General features: G+C 38.3%; 1 protein-coding gene across 7 annotated transcripts in view; it reads left to right on the forward strand.

The window, feature by feature from the left end:
* mcf2l2 (MCF.2 cell line derived transforming sequence-like 2) overlaps positions 1-17,071 on the forward strand; it is a 106,776-nt gene extending 89,705 nt beyond the window's left edge. For 6 of the 7 annotated variants that reach the window (XM_005940451.2, XM_005940452.3, XM_005940449.3 and 3 more), the window contains 4 exons: positions 1,282-1,391; positions 3,499-3,614; positions 10,376-10,449; positions 12,376-17,071. In XM_005940451.2, the coding sequence (XP_005940513.1) occupies positions 1,282-1,391; positions 3,499-3,614; positions 10,376-10,449; positions 12,376-12,464 (389 nt within the window). In that variant the 3' untranslated portion in view covers positions 12,465-17,071. The remainder of the gene's footprint in view (positions 1-1,281; positions 1,392-3,498; positions 3,615-10,375; positions 10,450-12,375) is intronic. The other variant, XM_005940453.3, reaches the window with a different exon arrangement.
* Positions 17,072-20,654: the final 3,583 nt, after the last annotated feature.

A 20,654-nucleotide genomic window follows, 5' to 3' on the forward strand; every position in this document is an offset into this window, starting at 1 on the left:
TATGTATATATATATGTATATATATATATATATATATATATATTTTTATTTTTTTTTATTTTATTTATTTTTTTTTAAAATAGATCAATAATTAGTAAAAGGCTAGTGCAGTAGTTTTATCAAGAACAAAAAGAAAACTGCAACGAAACTTAACCTGATTAAAGAAAAGGTATGAAATATGTTGATAAAAAGCTGATAAAAAAAGAAAAAGAAACTTTACCGAAAGGAGTAAGCGGCTGCTTTCAGAACCACACTGCTCAATTGCTGTCAAAGCAAAAGGCTCTTTGGCCTGGACCTCTCTTCTCCCCCGGTCTAAACACCTCAGTGGCTGATTGACTGAGTGCACTCAGCTGTGCACAGGACACTGGCTCCACAGGAGCAGATGCAGTACCTGAAACAGGACGTAGAGAGAGCACAACACCAGCGGCGACTCACAATAGATCTGCGGTGATGTAACAACCAAAATCACATCTTAAGAGCTTTATTCTTTATTTTTTACAAACCACTTTACTTCAACAAATTGTAAAGTTGAAGAATGATGCTTTACAAATGCCAAGTTCTCACAGCTCCTTGCACTATTATAACTGGTGAAGCAGTTTTGGAATTCAAAAGCCTGTGTTCAAAACCCAGGCGTGTGAGAGTGAGTGTTTGGACCCACTGTGCAGCTTTTAAACTGTCTTAAACTGATGCTGGGATAAGCACTGTGTTTTTGTTGTTGTTTGTTTTTTTGTGTTTCTTTCTTTTTTCTGCCATTGTGGGAAAAAATGTTCAAATATTTCCCGTGTTGTCATTGAAAACCTCTTACTTTTTTGCTGCCGTTCAACAGTGTGCTGATAGATCAGTAAACTGCACCAGTACTCAAAAAGGTTGTGAGTTCAATTCTTCCCTGAGGCAAGAGTGATGTCTGGATAAGCAGTGTAATCTTTTTACACTGATACCATAAATATTAGACTTATTTTAAAATATGCATGCGCTGTATGTGCTGCTTCAGTCATATGCTAAAGTCGTTATTAGCGTGAGAAGTATGGGTAGTGACAGCCTCCCTTGTGCAGGCTGCGACTCGTACGGGGATTGAAGTCATCCTGAATGTGAGAAATTTGGCTTGAGGTTGAATTCTTGGAAACAGAATCATCAAGCTTTCACGATGATGTAACCAATTATTTGACTGCACAGCAACATTACTTTCCCGAAGCGTCATCACCTGCCAAGATGCATATTAATGCCCTCCCTTGTTTATGAGTACATTTTTAATGGTAAATCATGTGTATTGATTCCCCTCAGGCTGGGCCCAGCGGCGTCTTCTTTCCATGGACACAGAGGACTTTGAGACGATTCCCTCCAGCGCAGAGGAATCCTCCAACTCTTCAGACGAGGAAGGCAACAATAAAAATGTAGGCAACATTTAAGTCTGCTGCCCACATCAGCTAAAAAATGTAAAGAGGTGAAGCTCAGATATGATTTGCTACATCACTGGATCATTTTGAAACTTTATTTAAGAGTGAAACTTAGTAAAACGGAATGTTGCAAATGATTTTGTCCAGAATTGAAACCAGGTGTGACAATTTCAGCAACAATTAGCATTATTAAACTTTTGCCCGAGTGAGGAACGTAACTCAACTGCACTCATTCGACTCCAGCTGAGTCATGTCAGCTGTCAGATAAATCATGACATTTTATGATCATGAACCATCCCCCAACTGCTATACACTCATCTCTCATTGCCTCTTCACCCATTCTTCATTTTCCCTTCTTTTTCACTAAATCCCATTTCAATCCCCCTAAAGGAGGACCCCTCCACAGCTTAATTATTTCCCATGTTCTCCCTTCTTGTTAGCAGCAGGCACTGACCACTTGACATTTAGGAAATGAGGGGAAGATGAAAAAGGGGTAGGATTTTAACTGCACGTGTCTGCCGAATATGGTAGCATTCCCACATCCATTATAATCTGTGTGACGTACACGCACGTGCACACTATCGACATGAGGACTGAGCACGTTAGTGATGCAGGGAATGTAGCAGCTTAGAACATACATTTGTAGGACACTTTATTAGGTACTTAGCTAGATGTAGGATGGACTACATTTTCCCGTCAGAACTTCACAGTTGCTGCAAATTTGTCAGGTGCATGTCCATGATGTGAATCTCCCGTTCCATCATATCCCAAATGTGATCTGCTAGATTGAACTCATTGTCAGCTCACGTCATAAAAGCTCAGATGATCTGAGCTTTTATGACGTGGTGTGTTATCCCGCTGGAAACAACCATCAGATGATGGGTAAACTGTGGTCATAAAGGGATGGACAAGATCAGCAACAGTACTCAGGTGGGCCGTTGCACTTAAATGATGCTTCTCAGCAGGTAATAATGGGGCCCAAAATGTGCCAAGAAATCAGCCCCCATTCCATTACACCACAACCACCAGCCTAAACTGTTGATACGTGGAACCATAATGTCTAAAGCATGGATCTTTCTGCTCAGGTCCTGCCTTCCAAATGCTGTAGCACAAAACCAAGACTACTCAGATTTGGTGTTTTTCAGATCTTCTGTTGTCCATTTGTAAATTGCTTGTGTATATTGTAGTGTCAGTTTCCTGCCTTTAGTTGACAGTAGTAGTTTTCTGTTGCTGTAGCTCATCTATTTCGAAGTTCAGTGTGCTGTGTATTCAAACGAGCTCTTTTTCATACCTTGGTTGTAATAGTTATCTAACACACTGTTGCTTTCTTATCAGCTTAAAGCAGTCGGAGCATTCTCCTTTGACCTCTGACATTAACAAGGCACTTTCACCCAGAGAACTGCTGCTAACTGGATATTTCTCTCTTTTTCAGACCATTCTCTGTAAACCCTAGAGGAAGTTGTGTGATTAAAATCCCACTAGATCAGCAGTTTCTGAAATACCTAGACCACCCCGTTAACAACCATGCCACATTCAAAGCCGCCTAAATCACCTTTCTTTCCCATTCTGACACTTGGTCAGATCACATCATGTTGATCTTGTTTTGGGTTGTTGCCATGTGATTGGTATATTAGACAAGAGCATATCTGTGTTAACAAGCAGTTAAACAGATGTACTTGACAAAGTGGAGAGTATGTTTGCATCATGCAGTCAATCACAATTTAAATTGTGTTCATCTGCAACAACAACAACTAAATAATCCCACATGTGGATGCAACTCAGATAAGACAAAGAAAAAATTGGGACATTTAATCCCTGTGGTGTGCATGTACCTAAAGACCCTATAAATCTTATAATCATTAACTTATTTATTACTATCTAGTACTACAAGAATAGCAAAATAAATGAAGTCCAATGTCTTGTCATTGGTATATTTAAATTTAAATGCTTTTATCTGCTGTCTTTGTTTCATTTTGTAGGGTATTGTTTATTACTCAGCAGTTAGAGTAGAACAGTACCACAGTACAGCAGAACAACTTTAAGCAGTAGCTTAAAGTCTTGGGATTGGCTAAATGTTGAATTTGAAAACCATTTCTTTCTGCAGGGTGACAGCAGCCGTTTCCGAGTACAGCTAACATACGAGTCTCGTGATCCGCAAGACCTCTCTCTGGAGACAGGTGACCTCGTCCAGTTTGTGGAGGAAGCAAAGAATGGAAACTGGTAGGTTTTTGTTTGTTGGTTGAACCACAGGATTATTTAGAATGTCCCCCCCCCACCCGCCATCCATTGATTGGCTGCTGGATACCCTCCACACAGCCCTCCCTTCAAGTTTTTAAATTTCTGTTTTTAAGATATTGTATTCCTAAATAAAACTGAGCAAACATTACAGGGAATTTTACACCATATACCTTTAGGGCATTCATGTTGCAAAAAAAAAAAGAAATTGCTTGGAGAATATTTAAATATTTTATTACTGAGGGACCTAAACAGTGATGTACAAAAAGTGTTGAAATTATTTTGCATAATTGTGTGGCAACACATTTTTAGGCAATTTATGAGGTGTGATCAAAAAGTTCTGGGAATGGGCCTCTCAGCAGGTGGCAAGCAAAGATTGTGTTGATGTGACTGGAAAACCTTTCAGAATATACTGTGCCAGCACACTATCACACTCTGGCAAGCACCAGTGTTCTGGTCAGTTTCTCCCTCAAGCGTTATGAGGGTACAGTAGAAGTCCATGTTGACAGCCTCAACCTGGAAGATTAATTCATGGTGCACAATCCAGTGAATGTCGCAAAAATAATGAGCGCTGCCTGCTCTCGGTCCTCACCCGAAGCACTGCCTCAGGGCTTGGAAACTGTGGACTCTTCCATTGAAACCTCAGTTGTAACTGGAGACCCAGTTCTCATTACCAGTAATGAGCCTCCACACGAAATTCATGCAAGTTTGTAAGAAAAGTTAACATTGGGTTACTGCGTATGTTTGAGGATTGCAGTAAAACCACAGAGTGGAATTTGGCCAGTGCGAAGGATCAAATCCCTTATATAGATCCAAATGTGGCTTCCTTCATGACATTGAAGGGGCCAAATTTAAATAGGGTAGGGTTTTGTTTTTTTTAAAGGCCAGTTATTGAAACCTTTTGTTCACACACAAAAAAGACTGCACATTGAGCTACAACACCTTCTCTGCAGCTCATAAAGACATGCCATACCCCCAAAACTCACACTTGGACACCTTAGACCAGATGTCCATCCCTTGTTGCTTAGAGCCTCTAATTTGATTGTTTAACCAACTTTTGAGAAACTACATTTTCAACCAGTTTCAGCAGAGGTGGACTGTTGGTTTCAAAAAAGTTCAGGCCTTAGCTTTTAAAAGTTAGTACCTGAGTCACGGACACCATGACATTCCCCAGCACCCTTATTAACCACCTCCAGTCGCTAGAAGCTTAGTTTATACTCTGTTTTCAACACAGACAGAAGACCTGATGGCCGAGCAGCCATTCTTAGTATATTTTCTTGAAGTCCATTTGAACTCCAGTGCCTGGGGCACAGGCATAGTTTGTGCATTGTAATTTAAATTCTCTGTAGAAAAGTCAGTGCAGTCACAAAAAAGCCAGACAGGCAGACTGCCTGCACAGATCCTCACACTTGTTGTCTGATGATTAAATTTAGGTCGTTTGGACATGAGCACAGCTAGGTGGACTTGTGGACATAGTATATACAGTATAATGTAGACTTCAAAGGTATTTTCTGGGATAGTACAATAGGTCATACAGTAGAGGTATCAATGTTTCTCCAGAAATATATTGTTTGCCTCATTGCTATTTAGCCTGCACTAATCATCCAGCTATCAGTTCTTTAAAAATGGAACCATTCTGTGTCCTTTTATTCATGCATATCTGACACCAAAATCATGTGCTTGATTGAAATAGTCTTTGTACCAACGGATTTCTATGGAGCTATTTTGTTAATTGTAATTATGAAATTACCAGTCATTTCTGACAGTGTGTCTTTGTGTCACCCTCATCATTGTTTGTCTTTTGTCTGTTCAGAAAGCATCAGCACAAAGACCAGTAAGTGTTAAAAAAAATGAAAAAAGCTGTTAACAGCCTGGTGCAAAAGCTGTTCTGCGCAGTGGGAGTCTTTTGTAAAATAACCCATGAACTTGGGTACTTTTATGGCTTGAAGTTGGGCTATGGTTGCTTTGATTAACACTGAGCCTACCAGGTTTCATTATGTCTTTACAGCAGTAAGGTAATAGCAGTCTACTCAGCCTACAACATAGTGGATGAGTCCGACTACCATCACCATGGGAGTGACAACAGGCAGCGGCCACTTTATGGGCTGATAGCATTTGAAAGAGGGAAAAAGAGCCGAATCAGATAAGCTGAATCTATCCTTACTGACAAAGTACCAAGGAAAAAAGAAAATGAACCTTTCAGAAAGGCAATATTTCCATGCATAGCCCATGTGTATGACATTGAATTATTGTTATTGTTGATCTTGTGTATTTTTGCATAAGAATTTTGCAGTTCCACTGCTATCTGTAATCATTACCCACAGCACGGCTTCCCTGTTTAAAACTACCTTCAATTCAACCACATTAATCAAACAAGCTCAAGAGAGGAAATGAGACTTGTGCAACGGGATGCTTCTTTGCTGCCCTGTTCTATCTTCACAAGGATTAAAGGCTGAGAGTGACTCACAAGGAATTAAAATTTCATTGACTGTAACTTTATCCTGATGAAGCAGTAGGAACACAACAAAACGTGTGACTGTTGCTAAATCAAGGAAGGTTGCAGAAAACAATGGCTTCAGATTAATAATAAATCACTGTTTGATTCACCTCACCAACACCATCTTTGCTTTTGACCTGACAGGGAAGCAGCAGCTACTGCCTGCTTGGATGAGCAGCCTCTAGAAAGTGAGCTGAAAGAATGTTTTGAGCTCATGCAAGCTCCTTGCATTAGAAAGTGATTAATAGTCTACGAGATAAAAGCTCAACTTGCTTTAAATATGCTCATTTTTCATCACCTCATGCATATTTCAGCCCTTAAAACAGTCTCCTGTCGACTCCATCTATGGATTTTTGCCGCTAAAAGGTCTCAGTCACTCATTCTCATCTCTGCTCTACGCTTGAGGAACATGAAGAATTCATAAGTTTTCTCTTTTCATTGGTTCTATTGCTGTCATATAGAACACAACTGGCACAAAAAGGACTACTGCAGTGTCATATAAAACTCGATGTGTCCTGTATACTAATATATGTCCATTCATTTGTGTATGTCTTTGTTTACCTGGTGCACGCTGTTTTTGTGTATTTAGATTGTCCACTGTGCATTTGTGTTGTTATGATTGTGTATGCACTGCTGAAGTCAGTTTTTCCAACAGGAACAGTACCATGCTTACTAACATACCCCCCACCCCCCACCCCGCCCCATGAGTGTCTTGCACCTTTCCAGATTTAGGCTTTCACTTCACGTCTGCACCACACGCAGTGTTCCTGTCCCTGTTCCTGTGGGTTTGTGTGGTATATTTGTCTAAAGGCTAGACAGCACACCCAGCCACACCCTGTCAACACTAATTTACATATGAGAGGAATAAACAGAGACGTACTTCACTCTAATGTGAAAGAGGAGAATCAAGAAACAGCTTCCCTACATCCTCTGTCAAGTCTTCAGAACTGCCCATCCAGTGAAAGCCATTGGCACCATAATTCCAGATGGAATTAAAGTCTGTTGTCATACTAGCCTAAGGATTGCCATTCATGTCAGATTACACCTTCAGTGTGCACATATTCTTTTTAAAAACATTCATTAAGGCTTTACCTGGTTCACCTAATCATAATTTATTTGCAAAATTATGGTAAATATACCATAAGTAATATACATATTTCAGATTTCTAGTATGGTCTGTTAATATGACTAACTATATAGTAAGCTATGTTATGTGTCAGATAATAACTTTAAAAAAGCTCACAGGACTTGTAACCTTAAAAAGAAAGAAAATGGATTTTAGGCTCGTGTCTTAAACAGATCTCCTGTCTCCACTGACAGTAATGCATGTTTTGGCCCAGGTGATGATAGTAGTGGGATGCATTGAATGCACAACAGTCATCTTTCTGTCTTGTAAACTGTGTGACCATCACGTTCATTTCAGTGTTTATAAAATGAAATTTATTATCGATCTGTCTTGGTTTTTTCAATATTTGGCCTAATGACTCAGTTTTCCTGCAGGCAGAAAGCTAGTGCAAAGATAAACATAGTTTCCTTGCACAGGTTGTCATAGGAGCAAATAGGATACCTTGGAAACAATGGGTGAAGAGATGATTTTTTAATATAAACCACATAAGCATAACCTGGTGGCCTGGCAGTGTTGCTAATGTCCAGTGCTGGATCTTTTTAATGCAACTGATCAACAACGGTAGTCTTCACATAAAATCTAAATCTTTATTGCAATTATACTAAAAATACAATGAAATGATATATGGTCCCATTCAGTGCAAAGAAAGCAACCTAACTATCTTAAACTTTCATTCTAAGAACAAAAAATTTAAAAGAAGACAATTTCTATTAAGTAAATATAGTATAAAAATATAAATAAATATATATGTAAATATATGCTGATGTTTATGCATTTGTGCTTGAGTCATTATTGATTGCACAGGTTAGTAAGGCGGGCATACCCTTCAGTTTTCATTTATTGTTTATTACTTATTATTGCAACAGCCCTGTGATTTATGCTGTTTTTCAGTCTTTGTTTTAGCATTCTGAAGAATGCTAATAACACTGATGCTCATATTTCAACTACTGTCTCTAATTTGAGGGAGGCACATGTTTTTTGCAAGGCTGACACAGTAGCAGCTTCAATTATTATCTAATTATTATTATTTTTAATAGGATGACAGAATTTGGTGTGAGGAAAGACAGGAGGGTAATGACTCACAACAATTATCAGGCCAGCCACAAAGCTCATCAATGAAAGCTCAGAAAGAGTCCTGATCACCATCAAACAACAGTAAACTGCATTTATTTTATGTTAAGACGCTACTTACTGTAAAGTTCCTACCTTGTCACCTTCAACACTAAATAAATCAAAAGATGTGTAGAAGTTTAACAATGTGAACCCTGCTTGTGGCCATGAAAAACATCAGCAAACACTACGCTGCAGCACATGAGTCAGTTTTGTTCCCTGACTGATACATTTCATTGCAGTTTGGCAGTGCTGATTGCTGAATCAATGCAAGCACAAATAATGTCTGGGGGAAAAGCTGTTATCCTTCATATTTATGTGCACCACAGACATATTAATGCTTGATGTTACTCATTCATAATACTCTTCCAACTTTCCTGTGCACTAACAGCATCCCAGTCTGCACACCCTGTATATCTTTCCTGAAGAGGTCGAAATAGTTTTTCTGCTTGTAAAGAAGTCCTGCACAACGTGCCTGCAGGGACATTTAAAAGATCATTGCTACAAAATTTCACTTACACCATGCAAAAATAAGCCTTTGGTAAAAGTTACTAAGGTTCTGATATCTGGGATTAGTAGCAGTGCAAGTCATGATAAAAGGGGTGTGTTATTTTTTTATTTTTTTATTTTTTTAGCTAACTTTATAAAAACGCTTGGTTGGCTAGTAGTAGTTCACTGTTTTTATGAGGACCCAAACAGTAAACGGTAAAAAATAAACACATTTAATGTTAATTTTGCAGGATTTATTCCCCTAAAAGGCCTTTATTGGTTCACTTTTTGTTTTTAGTTTGTGTAGCAGCTACCAAAACCTCAATAAATGACTATAAATTCAGAAAAAGGTCAGTGTAACCCATGCAATAATTCATTTATTTAGTTTCGATATCATTCTTCTTATATATAGGGAGATTATTTTCCTTTGAATTGTACGGAGCTACCAAAAGGTCACAGTGGGATTTTTTTATTTTTTATTTTGCATTACCTCTCAATAACATTTGCATTTCTTCTGACTCACAGAGAGAGACTGAGCTGTATGATTATACAGAAGCATGTATTATTTAGTAGGCCACCACTGGTTGTGACAGCTGCAAGAATCAGTGCACCCTCGGCTGTGGCTGCCCTGTACCACTAGAACGAAAACACGATCTCTTACTGACTGCTGCTGAGAAAGTCTGTAGTTTCAGCTGTGACTGCAGAAGTGGAATGACACGGCTGTCGCAGTGATTGTATTTGTGTTCATTACTGTGCTATCGTTTTTATAATTATGGCTTAAATTTGTTTTTATTTAATAAGTGAAATAATATGCACCAAGGGCTGTGTGTTATGCTGGAGCTACTGTATACCTGAACTCTTGTGCTTCACATGGTATGACTGCAAATATATAATACTATGTATATTTTAACTTATTCTTTAAAAATAAGTAATGAATGCAAAATCATCAGGTGTCTCTCTGCACTCTGTGTTCTTTTGATCGGCACACTAGCTACACATATGGATTAAAAGGAACACAAGAATAATAAAAATGCTTCTGAAAGGGGCTGTGACCTTTCACAAGCTGAGCAGAATTGTATGCTTGCTGCTTTACAGGTATTTCATTTACAGTTTTTGACATTAATATAATATTTCAAATAACTTCCTGGCAGAGCCTAAAATAAACATTGGTGACATTTTGAAATCTATATTAAATAAAGTTCTAGCATCATTAGTCATGATTTTGTTTGTGCTAAAACCTTCTTGTTCCCCTGTGCTGTCATACTTGGTCATTAATATGAACAGGCATTATCAGGATTCACTGAGAATTCACCATAACAGATAATTTCAAATTAACTTATGTGGTTCGTGGCTTTAGTCCACAGACTTATTTTCCTGTAAAGTTATTATTTTTGTTTTTAACTTCCTTTGGTTCAGCAGTTTGCTTCTGGAAATGAATGACCTATAATAAAAACGTATCGCTGCAATTACCTTACTCCTGTGTTTGAGTGAAGACCTTCCTCTCTATTGTGTTTCATGTCCTAGGCTAGTCAAGAACCTTTTAACAGAGAAGACAGGGTTGGTCCCATCCAGTATACTGCAAACAGCATCAGAAGGAGGTCACTCAATTCAGTAACAACACTGCAGCTTCTGACTAACCACTGGCAGCTTTGCTGTAACACACTCACTCACCACCCCCTCCATACCACCCATTAATCCCACTTCATGTGCTCCTCTCCTCACTCTCCGATGTTAGTTGCACCAAATTAACTGGGTGGTCCACCTGCTGTTGGAGAGGAAGGAGAAAAGGGATGAAGTGGAGGGGGATGGAAGAGTTTTGGCTTGAATGCAAATGCCACTGACTGAAACACATTCATCTCTCTCTCTCTGTCTCTGTCTCTCTGATTGATGTTAGATAAACCTTCACTTGTTTTTTGAATTGTCAATTTTAGGTAACTGATGGTTAGATTCAGACTTTGATACCATGAAATTAATAATTACCTGGGACATGGCAGACTATTTCCAGTTGCAACAATAAAGCTGTTACTGGCTTTCAATCAGATGCTTTCATTCGTCAACTCTTTAGAGCAGTTAAATCAAGCTGTTTGTCATTTCTCCCACTTCGGGCAGGTGTGTAGAGTAGGTATACTTGACTAAGACCCCATAGAGGGAGGCTAGTTATGCTACTCCTGGGTAGATTCTGGGTGGAGCATAACTAAGTGAACATGAGCCAACCCAACTAGCATTAGCATGTTGCAGTTTTGCATAAAGTGGCTCCTGCTGCTAGTCATGCTCGCAGTATAGTTGTAATTTGAAGAATTAACCAGCTAGCTACTATAGCAGCTGGTTACAACTAGCACTGTTTCTGTCACAGATATCGTCTATATTCACTCAGCACACATTATTTTCTTTCCTGTATATCTATTCTTGCTTCCATCCCATTTACATTTGACAAATAAACAGAAATTTCTCACGGCATACTCACGAGGTTTGTGGTGACACGCTTTGTTTGACTAAGATGTTTTTAGTTTATGACAAGAAATTAAGCCAAAGGAGAAACTACTAGAAATCTTATCATTTATATTTGCTTAAAATGCATTCAAATAGTTTCCATATACTTGCCAACATATTTTTAAGCTGACTATTAGTAACATTTTCTGGGCATTAACTATCAGATACATCCATGTAAATCGGTAGCGTGCTGCAAGTAGCATGAGGAGTTTTGTGATTAATATGATTAACACACCAGCTACACGTGATTTAATGTTAGTTTATATTTGGGGAAATGCTTATGAGCTCCTCATACTTTATAACCACATAGAAAGGACTCTATACACAGCTTTAATATATTTCTATCTTTAACTTTGAGCACATATTGTTAATCTTAATACTGGGTTGATGAGATCAGGCATTCATAGACAAAGTGTATGCTTTTCCCACAGGATAGACCCTTCTATTTTTCCCCTCTCTCATTCTTTCCTCATCTCTGTCCTCTCTGTCCTTAATCCATCTCCCTACCATCTCAACGCTCCCATGCCGACTTGAAGGCTTGTCCTTGAAGTGTTTTTTTCTTTTTTTTGCTGTGGCCTTGCTTGTGTTGTTATGGTGTGTTCCCTCTTAAAAAGAACTACCTCTTCTGTCAGGTCACTTACCATCATCCTCTACTCCTTTTTATCATTTTCCTCTTTGTTTCTGTGTTTTTTCATACTTAAGGCAGACCCACTTCCATGCTCTAGCAGTTGACCTTCAGCATTTTAGTTAAGTGGAGCCCATTTACAAAAAGCTCTCTTCACCTGTCTGCACTGAGTGCCCTTATCTGCCTTCCCTATAATTTTCTATGCAACGAACTGGCTGATATTATTGCAGAGTCTGAATATTGCTCTATTATGTCTTCTTTTTTTAATGCTTGATTTTTTTGGGGGGTTCTTTTTTTATTGGAACTGCAGTCTGGGCTGTGCATCCTCATTCTTAAGTGCTGTTTGAATTTTGAATACTACATTTTGTAATGGCATCAACATTGACTTGATGCTTTCTTGTCTTTGCAGATATCTTCAGTGATCTGTGTACAGCAGCTCTCTCCGACTCTGAAAATGAAGCCAATACATGGGGAGATGTGTCTCAGGACAGCAAATAAACATGGATGACCACTATAGTTCATTATATTTAACTACAAATATGGCTGATGACTATAACTGTAGGTTTTTTTAACTGTAATTTCCTAAGCTGGACAATTCTAGGTTTTCTACTTGTAGCTCTTATTAATGAATTTGCAAATATGGCCTGCTATTGTTTTTCAAATGTAGTTTTTTTTAGAAAAAAGCCTGCCTGAATGCCACAGTAGGAAAGCCATATAAGGTTTTTAATTCAAGGAAGTGCCAGCATGTCTCTGTGGGGAACTGAAGCTTTCATGGATGCTGAACTGAAAGTTAAATCATTACTTTCTGTGGAGAATGCTGGATGCCTGGAAATGTAAAACCTTTTCTGACCTGGATAACCTTAGGGAAAGTGACAATTTCCATGTGCTGGTTGTAAGCAGGCTTTGGGGAGGCGGCCTGGTTTGCTGTTACCCTGCACTGAAGCAGAACTCTTTAAGATCAAATTCTTACACTGATGCCCAAATGTTTCAGCATTTCATGTTCAAAATATATATAATTAATTGCAAGTTGTTTTCTTTGGTTTTCTCAATCCTAGTGGAGCACGCACACGAATTATATCAAGTATAGAGTTGCTTCAGAGACTATTCTGACTACTTCACACTCGTACAGGTTTTCAACCATCATCATGTGTGTCCTTTGCATGTTTTCCCTGTGTTTGCGTGGGTTATCTCTGGATACTCCAGCTTCCTCCCACAGTCCAAAGACATGCAGTTAGTGAGGATAGGTTGACTGGCAACTTAAATTGCCCCTAGGTGTGGTTGCAGATGTGAATGTGAATGCAAATGGCTGTCTGTGTCTATGTGTTAGCCCTGTGACAGATTGGCCACCTGTCCAGGGTGTACCCTGCCTCCCGTCCTAAGACAGCTGGGATAGGCTCCAGCCCCCCTGCGACCTTGAAACAGATAAGCAGAAGAGAACGGATGGATGGAAACTTAAAAATCAAATATTACAAAACCGTCTTTGTCACTTTTAAGTTTGCTTTGTTAAGTTTCCGCAACCATTAGACATTAAGTAAATTTTCCAGACACCAAGCTACTTCTGAGTGTGTCAGAAGACCATGTAGATTGTTGCCGACATGGTTCATCTTTTGGCGGATTCTCCCATCAGTGACTGTTCTCACTCGGTTATGTAGTTTGCCTGAAATTATAACTTTAGGAATTGCTGGATTAGTTTTTTTTGTTTGTTTATTTCTTTGTTTTTCCATTTTACAATATTTAATGGCACTGAGGTCAGCTTAATTAATAAAGAAAAGTCTGATTTTTCCCCCCCTGTGTATATAAATTCCTTGTGTATATTTAAACCTATTTAATAATAGGTCAGTGAATAGATCTGAATACTTTCTGAAGTAACTCCTTCCCCACTGTCTGTTAGACTCACAAACAATGTGTGTAATTTGCCAAATGGCTGGAAATTACTCACCAAACAACCAGAGAGCTAGGGCTGAACACATCGGTTTGCTGAATGCAATAACATATGAATATAGCCTTTGTTTTTATGTCATACGGGGACAGAAACTGGAAGAAGACTTGAAGTCAATTTGTCTTCTGGTAACAAGTAAAGAACTGTGCAGATTGTGTATCATTAACTGTCTAAAAACAGCTTTTTGCTCCATGCAAAAACAAAGTTGATGAGAGTGGTGTGTTGATGAGACCGAAGTGCAAAGAGAAGGCTGTAATACTAAAAGAACTCAGCAGAACTGCAGAGTTGGATGTCACTAGAAGCAAACCCGTTTAATTTACACATATCTGTCTCATTGTTCATATAAAATGCATTCATTTGTTCAGTTTTAGTTCCAAAGTCTGCTGCTGTATCAGGGGTGCAAAATGTGAGGAAAAGTCATTCAAGAAGAATTTCCTTTATCAGTTAATGATAGCTAATTACTCTCTATCAGAAAATACATGAGAAGTAAAACAATCATGTTTTCCATTTTATGCTCAATGAATAGCACACAGAAGAAGTCAAAAGGCTTTTGATGGAGATGAAGCATTAATGTTTAAGGAAATGGAATTATCTCTACGATGTGTTGAGCTGCATGCCACCGAGATAAAGTAAGACTCATTTTTACATAATGAGATTTTCACTACCAATCTTGTTAAGAACATTTCACACTTTGATTCCCTGCATGCCAGCTGCTATTTAAAGACAGGAGTTATGGTATTCATACATAGTTTCTGATTTGTGTGCATGCACTGTACAATAGCTAGAAAATGTGCTTTCTAAGCAATCGAATCCCAGATATGAGTTTCTGCAAGGGTGACTTCATGCCACTGTGAGAAAGCTCATTTTTAAATTGAGAACATTCCAAATATTGTATTAATTTACGCTCACAGATTCCCTATTGAGGAATTCTTTTATCTCTGTGTTTGTGTTGCCTTAACTAATTCGTAGAAGCATACTCACCGAGAAACCCAATTGATCATATTCCAACCTTGGAATTTATTGAAGGATTTAGTTTTTCTGCTGAATCCAAGCAATAGTTCAGCTTTGCAACATGTTATTGGATTCATGACAGTTGTTTGAGGTCCAGCTGAAAGTGCTTACACCCGTGTTTTTGCTGCTGAGAAGTTAGCATTTGTTCCCACCTTCAGTTTTGTAGTTGAAATGCATTTCTCTGACAGATAGCACTCATGCCCTTTTTTCTCCCCAAAGTAAACTTCACTATGTTGTGGAAAAAGTCAGGGAAGTTTGTTTTTCTTTTTTCAGGGAAAATATTTTTAGTAAACAGCACCATTTTTTCTAAGGTTTCATAAGGTGTATAATGTTTTTTTGGTGTTGTTGTTCTTTTGGATCTGTAGACTGGACATAGGACTTGGTGAGGGCCACGGACACATTTGACAAATGTAAACAAACATCAGTGTTAGCATAATTTTGAGGGATCCATTTTATGTATAACTGCTGTATTGCCGTACTCCATTGCTCCCTCACAGGCTTTTCAACACTGTATTGCATTTCTACTGCTAGGATGAATTGTATAGATTAGTCACTGCGGAAGCAGAACTGTAGCTGCAGATAAATGGCATATTATATGACAGCAAGGATAATGCAACACAAACGCTGCCATTCTGTCAAATGCTGCTGGCATTTCACACATGTACATCATGTCCCTTGGTTTGATGCCTCTGTGAATCAGCCATAAAGATATTTGAGACTGAGAGATAACTGTCCTTTTCTAAACAAAGAACACATCTGGAAGTTAAAGATGGAAAGCCATAAGGGTGTACTCACACCAAGCACAGTTTCCTACTACCATGCCTGGGCACAATATCCCCATTTCCTCACTGCCCCATGGTCATGCTGCCCTTAGCAACCTGGTCCAGTTCATCTCAGTATTTCAACTCAACTCTTTCCTGCTCACTCTGTGCATCATTCACACACACTTTTGAAAACAACGTTTAAAGAGCATAATGAGGTTCATGATTTAATGTAGCTTAATAGCAATATTTTGGGAGTTATGAGAAACTGCCCCCTCACATGCCTTGCAGATTACCTTACATGGTGATTTTTGCATAAATGATGGAGTTCTTTCTTGGGTGTGGTTTAATGATTGCTCTAGGTGGAATCAAGTACTGATTAACATACTGCTTAATATAACTGACACTCTCATTTTACTTGCACATATTGATTTAAGGACTTGACTATGTTTGACAAAGGTTGTGGTTTAGATTAAATATACCTCTTCATTATCTGAAATCTATGCGTTTAAAAGAAAATGATGGTTACCTAGTGTGGTTAAACACGTGAAATGGTATTTGTAAGTATGTATTATATGTAAATAGTTTAGAGTAAATTCATCTCATAGTTGCCACATATCTATATCATTGTAGCACCAACAACAAAGGAATTTTGAATGTATGTGTGAACTGCCAGTGTCTTTGTCAAAAAGGCATCATTTGACATCCTCTGAATGAGAACTGGCTAGAAAACGACTTATTTGATTTTCATTTAGATGGTAAATCTTAGAAATGGAAACAAGAAAACCAAAAGATATCAAACAACAAAGTCTTCATACAATACATGTTAGAACATAGGATTGAACCTTGTTACAAACCACAAGTAAGTAGCGTTGATCAGTCTTTGAAAAGACAAGTTTAAGATGAGCAGTGGATGGATAGATGCTTAGAAGGGTTCATGGGTGGATGAGAAGTGAATGGATACATGAGAATTCCAAAGGATGGATGAGAAAAATTGGCTTGACAGACTGCTGTGTGACGGGCGAGGCATGGATAGATTGTTGGTTAGAAGAGTGAATGGACAGATTTGACGACACTGTAAATGGGTTAGCATTTGCAAGAGAAAGCAAAACTAAAGTGAAGTTGATATGCATTGATATTCTGATTATACAGAAATGCAGTCCTCTTGAATATGCTGTATATTTTGTTCATGCTATGTTTAAAATATATCTTTGCAATGAAAATATTTCTCTTGTACTGCCATATTTAAGCATATTATAGAATGTATCAAGTCTGTATATTGTATCTGTCATCTGATGTACATATTGCATTGCTTTGTTGTGATAATATGCATTTACAATGTAAATTTTGTCACAGTTTCATTTCTTATTTCAAATATATTCGATTATTCCTAACTTGGGCTAGATTGTTTTACTTCTGCTAAAAAAAATGTTTCTACATGTGCAAGAAAAGTATATGCAAAGTCTTTTTATAAAACAGGATAATTTTACTGCTGGCATTTCACAGAGCAATCTCTATTTCAATATCTGTTGTATTAGGGTCTCTCTCCCCCCCATTATTCATTAGAGAAACCATTTTCACCCAGTAAATTAATGTAATCTACCAAATAACACACAGCAACTTTGGTAAGCACAAACAGAAGGTTCCAATCTATAAAAGAAGTGGCTTTGTTTCTGAATGGCCTCAAAATACATTGTTTGCATCTGTCTTGGGAATAATAAAGATTGTGTTGAAAAGTCCACAGATTGCATTTACCCCACAATCAAAATGAGCAAACAAGTCCTTTTATTTCTTTATTTGATTTAATTTATTAATTTGGTGCCAAATCCCAACGATTGTCATCTCAAGTCACATATAGTTACATGAAGATCTCCCTCATGAGTAAGCAGTTAGAGGCAAAACTCCCACTTAAGAGGCAGAAACTTCCAACAGATCAAGGCTCAGGGAGGGCAGCCATCTGCCATGGCCAGGAAGGTTGAGAGGAATGAGAAGAGAGAAAAGAAGAGCACAGAGAGAACGTAAGCACCAGTTCCACTAATGTAACATTTTCCCAAACTAAAGACTATAGCAGGAAGTGCAGGGCTGGTCAATTGTTCCTGCTTTATAACTATAAATGTAGTAAAACATATCCTTTTAGCCCATGACACAAACTAAAATGCTGAGAAAATGTTACTTACAGTATATCATTAACATTAACGTGACTGCAGCAAACTCATCATTCTTTTACAAACCTCTAAGAGGAAATCTTTCCCAGTCATCACTGATGTAATTGCAAGGTATCTATACATCCTTGACATTTTTTTATTGTCAGTTGTCAATGTAGATTCATCAGAGGAGTAAAACACATACATTCTACTTGTACTGTAACAGGAAATTTGCCGTGCCTGTAAAAGTAGTTGGATACAGCCTCTTTGTTATCGGTTGAGCCGAAGATTGAACCCTGTAGACTAATAATTCAGCAAACATAAGCCCTGAGACTAAGAAAAAAAAAAGGCACAGGGAGAATATAAAGGAGATGTGATTTCCAACACCTCACCATGTTCCCGATCTACCAGACAAGACTCGTGTGAAGAAAAGATGGGTGTTCAAACAAGATGTTATTAAAGTCTGTGCCAGCAGGCGGTGAATTCAGGGGCTGTCAGAGAAGAATCCTCTGCTTGTCATCGCAGCTTGTTTTATTTTGATTTAAAACTGTATTAAAATGATTTAAGGCTGTATTGAAATGAAAGGCAATTATTGCAAGTTGGGTTGTTAAAGAGAAAGACAAAGAGATAAAACAGGCAGTATCTTCACTCTTCACACATTAAAGTATGTGATGAAATACAAGCATCATGAAAAGCCCTGGTTTATTTCTATTCTGTTGTCAGTGATCGGTGGCTTCTCAGGTATGGTGGAGGGTTGGCATTGCATCATTATCATTCAAACTGAGTCTCTGATCCCCCTTCAAGAGGAAGAGAGCAGGCTATTAATGTTAGACTTGAAGCATAATGTATTCTCTCTGTATTTGACTGGTGTGAACTCTTTTTTTTCCTATTCACTACCCCTAGATGAAAACATAATTTAAAGAGATAAGATGAGTGTTTTAAAGTCTTAAATGCTCCAGATTGTCTTTCTGGCCTCAGACATTGACATGGAATTAAGTTAGGTTACCATTTTTATCAGAGTGCTCGCGGGTGTCTTCTAAAAACATGCATTATGCAAGAAACATAAAGAAAGAAATCAACTAAAGTGTGTATATTGCTTATATTTAACATTCAATATACATCTTGAACATAGTCTCGATCAATTATTCTTATTAAAACTAATAAATCATTATCTGAATGCTTTCTAATTCCCAGTAATAGTTCATCTGCTTTTTAGTGCAAGTATCTAATAAGCCATTTAGCAGCTTGCTTAATTTAGGCATGTACACATGGTCGAAAAAAATGGCTGAAACTAAAGAGCAGCATCAGAACAGGGAGAAAAAGCCATGTAAGTGACTTTGATCGTGACATGGTTGTTGGTGCCAAACAGCTGGTGTGACCTACACAACTATCTCTAGGGTTCACAGAAAATATTCAATATTCTTAGAAATCTGAGGTGAATGATAAGGCTGCTTTGAGCTGACAAGAAAGCAACACAAATACTGTAACTGCTACAACCAAGACATGCAGAAGAAGTTCTCTGGCTGCACAACAGAAGAGACAATTAGAAGACCGCACCATATGACCCTCATGTCAGCTAAAAATTGGACAGTAAAGTTTGAAAAGATATTGCCTAGCCTGATGAGTCTTGATTTCTGCTACAACATTTGGATGGTAGACCTTGAATTTGACATAAACAAGATGACAGCATGGATCCATCCTGCATTGTATCAATGATTTCACTTGTTGGTGGTGTGATGGTGTATGGCATATTTTCTTGGTACACAGCAACTGAGAATTTTTTGAAATGCTAGATCCCACTTGAGTATTGTTGCTGACCATCCCCATCTATTTATGACTACAGTTTACTAATCCCCTGATGGCTGCTGCAAATGACCTCCACAATAACAAGATCGCATTCCAAAAGAGCATCTTTGGGATGCGGACGAACATGGACGAAACTTTCTGATGAATGTTTCTAGCACCTTCTTGAATTCACAGACAACTCTGTGGATTCAAACAGTTCTGGCAAAAGAGGTTCTCACCCAGTACTAGCAAGGTGCACTTAATAAAGTGAATGTAGAAATCATAAATAAGAAAACTATCAGGAAAACATTTTTCTGTAAGTTTATGGTCTCGGCCTCTAGCTTCACATCTTCTTCAGTGCACTGTGATATTCATTTTTTAAATAATTGTCTATTTTGCATAAAGTGGTCTTCTGCTGTTGTAGCTAGAGGTGTGTGGGCTATAACAGCAGAAGACCACTTTATGCATATTGCATATGAATTTTTTTGTTCACCACAATCCCAATAAGTAGTTACCTTTCTGTCACCTATACCAGCCTGGAAACCTCTGCTATCAACAATCCCTCCACAGAACTGCCACCCACAGATTTTTTTTTCCCACAGGAGAACAGCGGTTTCAGAAACACTGAAAACAACCTGTCTGTCTGAATATGTAGGTGTGCGTTCATAATGAAGTACTTAGGTTGTGGGTGACAGAGCACTAAAGAGAGGGGACTGAGCTTGAACTTTAAAGGTTTGAGGAAGACAAAGCTGCATAGAAGAAGATAAGGTCCTGACAAAGCTTTGTTCTGTGGCGTGAACCTCCTGAGGGCTAAATACAGAAAGACAGAGACCGAATGTGTGTGCATCAGTTAGATGACTGCAGGAGTGGTTCGACAGCTCAGGAATGCGAAAAGCATACTAAGGCTCTCACAAAAGTCAAAGCAGTGGAAGAAAAACAAAGGAATTGCTGGAAGTCACTGTCTTCACTGTCTTCCAGACCAAGTGCTGCTAGCCAAAGGGCCACTGATGTGTGTGTGTGTGTGTGTGTGTGTGTGTGTGTGTGTGTG

This window comes from Haplochromis burtoni, unplaced genomic scaffold (genome assembly GCF_018398535.1).
Source record: "Haplochromis burtoni strain Fernald_Lab_line unplaced genomic scaffold, NCSU_Asbu1 Contig_292, whole genome shotgun sequence".
NCBI lineage: Eukaryota > Metazoa > Chordata > Actinopteri > Cichliformes > Cichlidae > Haplochromis > Haplochromis burtoni.